Source organism: Myxine glutinosa, chromosome 1 (assembly GCF_964187855.1).
Source record: "Myxine glutinosa chromosome 1, kmMyxGlut1.1, whole genome shotgun sequence".
In the NCBI taxonomy this organism is placed as follows: domain Eukaryota; kingdom Metazoa; phylum Chordata; class Myxini; order Myxiniformes; family Myxinidae; genus Myxine; species Myxine glutinosa.
The window spans coordinates 402283137-402295596 of NC_136261.1; the positions used below are offsets into that span (position 1 = coordinate 402283137).

Below are 12460 nucleotides of genomic sequence, written 5' to 3' on the forward strand. Positions count from 1 at the left end.
ATCTTTTCAGATAAGAGTGCCCACATCATTTTACCTTCAAAACACACTCCTGATACCAGTGATCTGATACTATCAGCCATAATCCATTGTACCTTTTGTTAGTTTGTACATTTTCTCTGAAAGTTTCTTCTTGATTTTTGAATAATTTAAACATTGATTCCTCCTAGAATTCCAGCAGAGATGCTGAGGACAGGTTGGAGGAGAAACGAAGGTTGGTGTGCCAATTTGTGAATGAATCTGTGGATCTGATGAAGAGTGAAATCAAGAAGAGGAAAATGGAGAAGCTTTCTCTTCTTGGGAAGCAGAGGGAGAAACTGGAGAAGCACATGGAGTCTCTACGTGAAGGAAAATCCACAATGGATAAAGCATTCCAGGAGCTGGAGGCCGTTTCTTTTCTGCAGGTGTGGTTTATCTTAAATTTATTACAAAAGTTGTAATGTTTAAAATATATTGTTTAGGGGGAGTCTGTCACTATTGAAGTATAAACTTTGAGTTGAGGCCTTATTACATGGCATGGTCGATGGTAAAGGTGCAGTATACGATACAATGGTTCAAAAACGATTTATGAAATGGACAAGAAAGGTAAGTGAATGCATTTCCAGGTGTGTTTACGTCATCATGAAGTGTGATTTAGGTGTTTTTCACAATGAATGTTTTGGACGAGAGCGAGTTCATGTCATGGTGTCCAAAGCAGTGATACAGCATGACTACCTGGTCACGGTTGACGGTTTCAATCATTCCATTCAAGGATTCTATCCAAGGGATACTCACGTGGACGTCCAGGTACCATGACAGCATGGTTTCATAATGTGATGGATAATCGTGAATATTTTGGTTTATCGAGGTTATCAAAGTTACCTGTATGTAACTACCTGGAGAACATTGCTATGAATCTTGGGAAAAATGCCAGAGGCATAGAAAAGGCCCTTCATATATGGTATGTGCCATGTGGCAAACTGTAGAAAAGAAGGGATATTTATATGAACTTTTCTAGAGCATTACTTGGTTCCTCCTAAGAACACAATGGTAGTGCTGGATGCACACGATATATTTTTGAATATCCCTTCTTTTCCATAGTTTGCCACATGGCACATACCATGTAAAGGGGCCTTTTCTATGTCCCTGGCATTTTTCACAAGATACATTTTAAATACGAACAAAATGCATTTGTTCATCGTACAAGACTTCATTCAAGATGATATAAAAGACTTTAAAAAGTAAGGGGAAAAAATACTTTACTCACGTGGGATTGAACCCACAATTCCCAGCTTGGAAGTCTGATGCTTTATCCATTAGGCCATTAACCCAGCATGTTATATTTGTGTAATAATATTTTGAAGAGTTATAGTGTGTGTGTGTGTGTGTGTGTGTGTGTGTGTGTGTGTGTGTGTGTGTGTGTGTGTGTGTGTGTGTGTGTGTGTGTGTGTGTGTGTGTGTGTGTGTGTGTGTGTATATATATATATTGTTGCGGTTTTTAGAACCCTCCACTTTGTAAATAATAATCCCTTATAAATAATCCCTGTAAATATTCCCATTTTCTAATGTTAAAAGATCGCACCCTAGCTAGGCCACAAGCAACACGTAGGACACCTTCGGACCTCTTCAGTTATGTCCTTAATATGTGTTTAGTTAAGGCTGTGTTCCCAATAGTTTGAATCTACGTTGCATTAATGAAATAAGAATAGGCCCCAAAGCTCGCTCACAAGCGATGCGCGTGGTTTTCTAACACGTGGGAGGGGGGAGGGGAGGGCGAGGAGGGGAGGGGTGGAGGTGGGGGGCGGGGGAGGGGGGGCATGGGGGGGGAGGTTGAGGGGGAGGGGGAACAGCTAGCTTGGCAAGCGATAGCAGGCTTTTTACTTTTATTTTTACCTCAATGAGGGCTATATATAGTCTGTGCTTGGAGCCTTCAAGTTCAACATAAAGTTTTTTTATGAAAAATAATGCAGATGTATAACAATCCACCAATGCAAGTTCAGAAATGAATGCAGATCCTTTACTTTGCGATACAAACGCAATTCCCGCCATTTCCACTCACGATCGAGGCCTCCACAGTGACCGCGCCTCTTCTTCCTCCTACAACTTCGTCTCACTTCTTTCACTCAAAATGCACGAAATTCTGCCGCATGAAATTATGTAGAGGCCTCGTCGGGGTTATATAAGGTAGATAAGGAAGGCGTTGTAACAGAAGAATCAAAATAAAAGTGGAAGAACATAAGGAAATGGGAGCTATTCTGGACCCACAGCCAAACCCGACAAACCATTGCAATACACCCCAAACGTCTAGCGCCGCCACAAACTACACCATGGAATTGCAGCTGGCGCGGTTTTTTAAACCATTGATATTAAAATACAGAGTAGCCTATAACCACCAGGATTTTATGATAATTCCGAATCTGTCTAAAACTTTTCTCCGATGTGTAGTTCTTGAGTTATAAGCGGACAGACACACAGACACACACACAGACACAGACGCACACACACACAGACACACACACACACACACACACACACAGACACTCCTCCTTTATATATATATATATATATATATATATATATATGTATATATATATATATATTGTTGTGGCTATGAGGATTGTGTTTTTTAAATTGTTTTATTGTGGACCCTCCTTCTCCAGTTGTTGTTTATAAAGGTCAAAGGGCGTCCCGTAATTAGGTCATAAACAATCACGTTAGCCAATCATAGATTTCCTGCTTGTTGGTAGTTATTTCCTTATTCTGTGTATTAGGCTAAGGATTTGTCTTCCATTAATTGACACTCCATTGCACCGAATTCAAATAGATAGATCCCCTTTCATTTTCATCACAAACCCTCGATTGCCGACTGCATTCGCCGCAGCTGCTGGGCGGTTTTCACTGCGACTCCATTAGCCACGAGGTGGGCTTGGAGAAGAAGGGGGAGGAGCCGCCGAATCCAGGGCGTGGCCCGCCCATCGTCATCAAGGGCGGAGCCAGAGAGCCCGTGCCGACCAATCAGGGCCGAGGCGAGCTCACCGATGGGCGTGTTCCGGAGGCCGGCGGCTTGATTGCCCGCGGCGTTATAAAAAGCGTGTGCGGAAGCCTTTGACAGAAGTGCCAAGAAAGAGTTGCACCAAGGTTACAAGAAAGAGATACACCAGAGATGCGTCAGAGTTGGCAGTCCACCGGGCAAGAGTTGAGTGGAGTTGATCAGTTCAGTGGAGGAGGAGCAGTGAGGTTGAGCGCAGGAGGCGGAGGACACGTGAGACCGCTGCCGGTGTGAAAGCCGAATACAAGGAGCTGCCGGCTCCTCGCTTCCCGCCCGGAGTGAACCTGCTCGCTGTGCCCTGTGATCCCACCTGCTCATCCCTCCAAACGATTCCTGTCCTTCCATCCTTTTGTGTACGTGAGTTTGTTTTGTGTGTTCTGTCCTGGGTAATAAGTTAAGCCTGTTTAGTTAAGCTAGAGTTTCACTGTGTCCTTCTGGTCCGTCCCTCTTTCTGCTTTATTTTATTATCCTTCCTTCTCCTTGGTTTCTTTTGGTTGTAAATAGTAATAAATTATATTCGTATTTCAAACTTACCAGTAACCAGAGAGTAACCCAGTTTTAGGACCGGCAGAGAAGATAACTGAGAAGGAAGTTGAGGAAGCGATAAAAGCAATGAAGAGTGGAAAAGCGGGAGGGCCGACGGGAGTTGTGGGAGATATGTTGAAGGCAGCAGGAAGTTGGGGTGTGAAGAGAATGACAGAGATCTGTAATCTGGTGGTGAAAGAAGGCCGCATTCCAGTCGATTGGGAACTGAGTACCCTCGTCCCTCTATACAAGGGGAAAGGTGACCCTCTGGAGTGTGGCTCGTACCGAGCGATAAAGTTATTGGAGCATGGAATGAAGGTATTGGAAAGGGTGTTGGAAAGGAGGATAAGGAAGAAAGTGAAGATCGACAAAATGCAGTTTGGATTTATGCCAGGAAGAGGAACGACAGATGCGCTTTTCATTGTGAGGCAGTTGCAGGAGAAGTACATGGATAAGAGGAAGAAGTTGTTTTTTGGGTTTGTTGATCTGGAGAAAGCATTCGATAGGGTTCCACGCAAAGTATTGACATGGGCATTGAGGAAGTTAGGAGTGGAGGAATGGTTGATCAGAGTAGTGATGGCAATGTACAAAAGAGCACGCACAGCTGTAAGGACGAAGGACGGGAACAGTGGTGAGTTTGAGGTGAAGGTGGGAGTGCATCAGGGGTCGGTACTAAGGCCACTACTATTTGTAGCTGTGATGGAGGTGCTGGCTCAGAACGTAAAGGAGGGTTTACCGTGGGAGTTGTTGTATGCAGATGATCTGGTGTTGATTGCGGAAAGTATGGATGGACTGAAGGAAAAGATGAACAAGTGGAAGGAATGTATGGAGACAAAAGGTCTGAAGGTGAATATCGGAAAGACAAAGGTGATGGCAAGTGGTAAAGCATGTGGTGAGGTGGAAAGAACTGGGAAGTGGCCGTGTGCTGTGTGCAGGAAGGGTGTCGGAGTGAACTCCATTCAGTGTACAATGTGCGCTGAGTGGGTTCATCAAAAATGTAGTGGTCTGAGAGGGTCATTAACCAGTGTGGCAGCTACATTCAAATGTAAGGTGTGCGCAGAGGGAGCTGCAGATGGAGGAAATGTTGAGTTGGATCTTGGAGATGGCGTGAAGCTCGAAGGTGTGAAAACATTTTGCTACCTCGGAGACATGCTGAATGGAGAAGGTGGATCAGACTCGGCAACGGTTGCTCGAGTGAGATGTGCATGGAAGAAGTTTCGGGAACTGAGTGGCGTGCTGACGAGGAGGGGAGTGTCATTGAAGCTGAAGGGAAAGGTGTATGCTGCATGTGTGAGAAGTGTTATGATTTATGGGAGCGAGACATGGGTAATGAACGTGGAGCAGCAACGAAGGCTGGAAAGGGTGGAAATGCGAATGGTTCGATGGATGTGCGGAGTATCGTTGAGAGAGAGGAGGACAAATGATGAATTGCGAAAGATGATGGGAATATTGCCTGTGATTCATGCTGTGAAGAGGAACAGGTTGAGATGGTTTGGTCATGTATTGAGGAAGGATGAAAGTGACTGGTTGAGAAGAGTGATGGAAGTTAATGTAGAAGGAAGTAGAGGACGGGGAAGACCGAGAAAGACTTGGCTAAAGATGGTGGAAGAAGAAATGCGGGCAAGGGGGTTAACAAGGAGAGATGCAGAAAATAGGGCAAAATGGAGAAGATTGTCATGGGGACCTCAAGGCTAACCCCCGCTCTAGCAGGGAAAATTGCCTTAAAATGCATGTTGTTGTTGTTGTATTTCAAACCTTTTTGCCTTTGTCTTCCTCTTCTTCACATCCGTGTCGTCTTTGTCTTTTCCCCATTGAAAACCTGTGGCACGATTTGGCCCACGTTTAAGGAATCGGGTCTTAGTCATTGTTGATAGTTCGGGCCGCGGTCGTCATCCGCTCGGCAAATCAACACCTTATCCGCGGTCCGTGACAATATATATATATATATATATATATATATATATATATATATATATATATATATATACATATATATATATATATATATATATATTGTTACTGATAGAGTATGGCTCTTCCCTCTTAGCAAGGGGTGGTTAGTCCCTTGTCTTGTTAAGCTGACCGTCTCCGCTCCTGGCACTTGTAACGCTATCCCTCGGGATGGAACGGATCAGGGTTATTGGTCCAGGGTTTATCCCGAATACCTTTATCCATCCCTCCGCAGACTAGGGAGAGAAGTACCGCTCAAACCCCGGTTTGGATGGTCTAGTTGCCGAGCGGTTTTTAGCAACCCGAAGTTCGAGTCATTAGCCTTCACTAAACCCGATCCTGAACGTTGGCCGAATCGCGCCGCGTACATCCAATTGGGAAACCTCTAAAGCGACCGAACGAGAATGAAGAAGAAGAAGAAGTACGGAGGAATAACAGGATTTATTAATTATTTACACAAGCCAAAGCAAAGAGAGCAGTCAAGGTTATATACAGGGAAATGGAAGGAGCAGGAGACAGTGAAATCATTAGCTTACCTATACAAGCTTCGGGAAGGAGCAGGAGACGGTGAAATCATTAGCTTACCTATACAAGCTTCGGGAGGGGGGGGATGGGGAGGGGGGAGGGGGGAAAATAGGGGGGGAGGGGGAGGGGGGAAAATAGGGGGGGATGGGGAGGGGTGGGAGGAGGAGGAGGGGGGATGGGGAGGGGTGGGAGGAGGAGGGGGGATGGGAGGGGTGGGAGGAGGAGGGGGGGATGGGGAGGGGTGGGAGGAGGAGGGGGGGATGGGGAGGGGGTGGGAGGAGGAGGGGGGGATGGGGAGGGGTGGGAGGAGGAGGGGGGGGATGGGGAGGGGTGGGAGGAGGAGGGGGGATGGGGAGGGGGGATGGGGAGGAGGAGGGGGGATGGGATGGGGAGGGGTGGGAGGAGGAGGGGGGATGGGGAGGGGAACGGAGGAGGAGGGGGGATGGGGAGGGGGGGATGGGGAGGGGTGGGAGGAGGAGGGGGGATGGGGAGGGGGGGATGGGGAGGGATGGGAGGAGGAGGGGGGGATGGGGAGGGGTGGGAGGAGGAGGGGGGGGATGGGGAGGGGTGGGAAGAGGAGGAGGGGGGATGGGGAGGGGGGGATGGGGAGGAGGAGGGGGGATGGGATGGGGAGGGGTGGGAGGAGGAGGGGTGGGAGGAGGAGGGGGGGATGGGGAGGGGTGGGAGGAGGAGGGGGGGATGGGGAGGGGTGGGAGGAGGAGGGGGGGATGGGGAGGAGGAGGGGGGGATGGGGAGGAGGAGGGGGGATGGGATGGGGAGGGGTGGGAGGAGGAGGGGGGATGGGGATGGGGAGGGGGGGATGGGGAGGGGAACGGAGGAGAGGGGGGAGGGGGAGAAGAGGGGGGAGGGGAGCGGCGGGGAATGGAGGAGAGGGGGGAGTGAAGAAGAGGGGGGAGGGGGAGGGGTAGGGCAGAAAGGAAGGGGTAGGGGGGAAAGTGTGGAGCATGGGGGGAGGGGAGAAGAGGGGGGAGGGGGAGGGGTAGGGCAGAAAGGAATGGGTAGGGGGGAAAGTGAGGAGCATGGGGGAAAGGGGGAGGTGGGTGGGGAAGGGGTAGGGCAGAAAGGAAGGGGTAGGGGGGAGGGGAGAAGAGGGGGGAGGGGGGAGGGGAACGGAGGAGAGGGGGGAGGGGGTAGGGCAGAAAGGAAGGGGTAGGGGGGAAAGTGAGGAGCATGGGGGGAGGGGAGAAGAGGGGGGGAGGGGGAGGGGTAGGGCAGAAAGGAAGGGGTAGGGGGGAAAGTGAGGAGCATGGGGGAGGGGGGGTGGGGAAGGGGTAGGGCAGAAAGGAAGGGGTAGGGGGGAAAGGGAGGAGCATGGGGGAAAGGGAGGGGGAAGGGGGGATGGGGAAGGGGTACGGGGGAAAGGGAGGGGCATGGGGGAAAGGGAGGGGAGGGGAAGGGAGGGGAAAAGGGAGAGGGGTAGGGTGGAGGGGAAGGGTAGGGGGAGGGGGAGGGGGGAAAGGGAGGGGGAGGAGGGAAGGGGAGGGGAGGGATATAAATGGTTACTGGCAATTGATCACATCCACAAATGATGTAATCCACACAATTTATGTACTTTACATAACATTAATAGGAATACATGGCCGTGTAGATGGGAAATACAGTTTGTTTGAAATAAATCACAAATATCAGATGAAAGTGAAAAAAAACCTATGTGGTGTAAATGGCAATGTTCCTCGCTGAAATGTGAAAAAACTGAATTACGTGCGAATGCATAACTGTGAGATTATGGCGGCAAAGTTGGAACATCACGTGATCGCTCTGAGCGAATCAGCGCGCTGCTCTGCGACCAGCTGAGAATCCGTGTATAATGTTCCTCGCTGAAATGCGCTGAGGTAAATATGAATCAAAAATTCGATATATTTTCACTTTTACGTTTTGGCTAACTCGCTCGCGAACCTGACGAAGATCCTGAGCAAGGATCGCTACGTTATGCTAACGCTACGTTAGCTACGCTACGTTACGCTACGTTCGCTACATTATGGCTAAAAATATGGATCTAAAGATGAAAGAAAAAAAAACCTATGTGGTGTGAATGGCAATGTTCCTCGCTGAAATGTGAAAAAACTGAATTACGTGCGAACGCATAACTGTAAGATTATGGCGGCAAAGTTGGAACATCACGTGATCGCTCTGAGCGAATCAGCGCGCTGCTCTGCCGTTCCGGTCATAATATTCCTCGCTGAAATGCGCTGAGGTAAAAATATGGTTAAAAAATATTATGAAATAAATTTTTAGGCCGACCATGTTCGTACCAGGCTCAATGGCCATGCTTGTGCCACATATCAAGTTCGTGAGCCTCTCTGTTTAGGAGTCTATCGGTAACATTACACACACACACAAACTGTTTTATATATATAGATATATCTTTATATATATATATATATATATATATATATATATATATATATATATATATATATATATATATATATATATATATATATATATATAGATATATATTGCAGTAATACCCCGGCCTCCGTCATTAATTGGTTCCATAAGCCGTGACGTAACTCGGTTTTTGACGTAAACCGGGCGTAATGCCTTAAAAATGCCTCAAAATGAAGACAACAACCGTAAAACTAGAGTAAATAACTTGCGAAAGTATATAACTATCGCTAAACCTTAAACATCACTAAAAACACATTTTAGTCATATTTTTTAATGAGTAATGAACACAATTAATAAATGAATTTGTAAAGAATAATAAATAAACTTTATAAGATTTTGTTATTCACCTAAAACATGGCGTCTCTTCTGAACACAAACACACATTTTAGCAGTCTTAGCCGGCGGCGCTATTGCCCCTTTCCGATCCCATGACGCATTGCGGTTCCGATTCGCGATAAGGTCTATGCGCCATCACCGACACTTTTTCACCTTTTTCATACCTTTTAATCAGATTTATCCTATCTTCCATCGTAACCACATTAGGCTTGGAAACACGAGCACTATCCTTCTTAGGACCCATGGCTAACACAGACACAGTAAAGGAATACTGTACGTCGCCTCTGTTTTGAATGACAACCAGCAGCTACGTGTACTGTACGTACATTTTTTTTTCCATGTGCTTTTTATTGTATTTTAGATTGTTTTTTAGCTTATTTTATTGTTAATTTATGTACTATTTTATTTATTTTAAATCTATTTTTAAGGAAAAATTTAATTTTTTTCATGTCCGTAGGAGTGACGTAAAGTCGCACATAATGACGTTCGCTGAACTGAAATTTACTCTAGAAGAGTGGCGTAAAGTCGGAGTTGACGTTGGTCGAAATGGCGTAAAACGGGGTATGACTGTATATATATATATATATATATATATATATATATATATATATATATATATATATACATACATACATACATACATACATACATACATACATACATACATACATACATACATACATACATACATATTGTTGCGGTTCCGGGGGTCAGCGCTCCCCTTACCAAGGGGGAGGGGGGGGGGGTCAGTCCCCTTGTCTTTTAAGCTGGCCGTTCCCCCAGTCCTGGAAGTTATAACGCTCTTCCACGGTCGACATTGGGCAGGGTGATTGGTCAAGATGGAGTCCCAAATACCTGCGTGCCAATCCCTCCGCGAAGCAGGGAAATAACTCGCGCTCGAACCACGGACAGGTGGAAATTGCCCAGCGGTTTAGCAATCCGCGATTCGAGCCGTTAGCAAAAAGACTAACCCGATTCTGAGCAGTTCTAATCTTGCCACGTATATTCAATTGGGAAATCACTTAAACGATCGGATGGAGAGGAAACCAAAGTAAAGGAAGAACACAGGAATTTATTATACAATTTACAACTACCAAGAAGAAAAGGAACACAGTGCAGCCTTATACAGTCTTAATTAACACGCCCAGGACAACACAAACAGACTTACACGAAAGGGGAATAGCAGGAAGGAAGGTCCAAGCAGATGGGCCCGCGTTGACTCCGGTCCACGCTCCACCTCGGTTCAAGCTCCGGTTCCGCGGCGAAACCCGGCAGGCAGCGCGGTTGGTATTGTCGGCGCGAGCGGACCACACATGTGGGGGGGTTCATATATCGGGGAGGAATTGCGTCCGTGAATCGGAGGAATCGTGACCCATGACGCGTGACTCTCCACCCGCGTCTCTCGTCGTGGATCTCGTTCTCTCGTCACTCTCACTCCAACGGTGTCACTCTCCCCGGCGGACTCAGACCCTGACTCTGACTCTTCTGTTATCTCATGCCTCAGGCTCCCTCACTCATCTCATCTCTCAACTCATCTGATCTCATCTTCTCTCCCAACTCATCTCTTCACACCACGCATCCCCCGAAGCAGTCCACGCGCGGCGCTTATATTGGGCTAGTGTAAATCGAGCCGCGCGCTTATAGGACACACCCACCGGTGAGCTCGCCTCGGCCCTGGTTGGTCGCGAGGGCTCACCGGCTCCACCCTTGATGACTCGCTGACAGGGCCACGCCTTATCCCTGGCTCTCCGCCCCCTTCGTTACCAAGCTGGAGCACATGGGCAATGGAGTCTTGGCGGGATAGAAAACCACTCTCCGCCGAAGCTTTCAAGAGCAGCTTTGGGGCCTAATCTTATTTAATTAATGCAACGCAGATTCAACTATTGGAAACATAGCCTTACCTAAAACACAGACGAATGAAATAACTATAGAGTTCCTAAGGTGACCTACGTGTGGCATATGGACTGACTCGGGTGTGATCTTTTAACCTTTATAAAATGGGAATATTTACAGGGGATTATTTATAATGGATTATTATTTACAAGTGCAGGTTCTAAAAACCGTACCTATATATATATATATATATATATATATATATATATATATATATATATATATATATATATAAATAATTAGTCATCGGTGATTCTGTCCGGGGGTGCGGCTTACTCTGTTTCGAGAGTAGTTCCACCCATTCTGGGAGAGGCTTCATAAACAAATATCCACCATTTTATTAACTCGCATAGCTTTGAGGCCTGTTTAGTTAGGCCCGTGCTGTCTTTCTCTCTCACACAAGGTTTATTTCAATTCTAATTCGATATATCATTTCATTTTTAACAGTCGCTAACATAGTGTTAGACTCGGTTGAAAAAAACCGGGAAGAGAATCCCATGAAAAGTTTTCGTTTTCGAACGAAATGATTTCTCAAAGACCTGTAAAATAAAGCCCATTCATTGAGTCACCCTCACGATTTTATCTCGAATTCACCATCTGATTTAATTTTTATCGATGGTTTTAGACTCGGTGTCAGAAATAATTGAGAACATTCACGCACACACGGGAAATTGCCGAGATATATTTATTAAAATCGCGCCATGATGATACACGAAAATACACCACCTAAAATAACAGTCGGGGAAAAAGTCGACTTATATTAAAAATGCGCTTTTTCTTTTCCGTTAAGATATATTACTTTTACGTTTTATGACGGTCGGCACAAAAACGACATATATATCTTCGTTCTTTCTTATTTCATTCAACATTATTATCGGGAAGTAAAATGTTTCAGGAAATTACCGAGAGATATTTCTTCGTTTTTTTTTTATTAGTTATGTGCGCATACACTTTAAATAGGTTTATTTGAAATCTTTAATTTTCACAATGTAATTTACTTGCCATTTGTCATTTGATGATTACGAGACACTTCCTCTTGAGGATCGTGACAATTCATGCGTTGCGTGGAAACTTCCATTTCCAAAATGAATGCGACGGTCGATGAAGAACGCAGACTTGAACAGGATCTAGCAAGAAAACGAATGAGACGGGCGAACGAGTCCGTCGACGAACGTCAATGCAGACTTGAACAGGATGTAGCAAGAACCGCACAGAGACCGCATGAGACGGGAGAACCACACAGGATGCTGCTGCAACAACGATGAGGAGGGTTGGAGAGGAGCGAGGGGTTGGAGAGCGAGGTGCTAGGGGTTGGAGAGTGAGGAGCAAGGGGTTGGAGAGCGAGGGGTTGGAGAGCGAGGAGCTGGGGGTTGGAAAGTGAGGAGCAAGGAGTTGGAGAGTGAGGGCCGATTGGAGCGGAGAGTGAGGGCCGATTGGAGCGGAGAGGGAGGCCGATTGGAGCGGAGAGGAGTGTGAGGAGGTATTGGAGAGGAGTGTGAGGAGGTATTGGAGAGGAGTGTGAGGAGGTATTGGAGAGGAGTGTGAGGAGGTATTGGAGAGGAGTGTGAGGAGGTATTGGAGTTTAGTGTGAGGGGTTGGAGATGAGTGTGAGGGGTTGGAGATGAGTGTGAGGGGTTGGCGAGGAGGTATTGGAGAGGAGGTATTGGAGAGGAGTGCGAGGAGGTATTGGAGAGGAGTGCGAGGAGGTATTGGAGAGGAGTGCGAGGAGGTGTTGGAGAGGAGTGCGAGGCGGTATTGGAGAGGAGTGCGAGGAGGTATTGGAGAGGAGTGCGA

At 46.8% G+C, this 12460-nt stretch overlaps 2 protein-coding genes across 4 annotated transcripts in view; both read left to right on the top strand.

The window, feature by feature from the left end:
• The window catches only part of LOC144888214 (E3 ubiquitin/ISG15 ligase TRIM25-like), a 263155-nt gene that overhangs the window by 141819 nt on the left and 108876 nt on the right, over positions 1–12460 (top strand). The window lies entirely within an intron of this gene.
• LOC137417199 (E3 ubiquitin/ISG15 ligase TRIM25) overlaps positions 1–12460 on the top strand; it is a 74041-nt gene that overhangs the window by 21326 nt on the left and 40255 nt on the right. For all 3 annotated transcript variants that reach the window (XM_078770386.1, XM_078770387.1, XM_078770388.1), the window contains exon 4: positions 168–401. In XM_078770386.1, the coding sequence (XP_078626512.1) occupies positions 168–401 (234 nt within the window). The remainder of the gene's footprint in view (positions 1–167; positions 402–12460) is intronic.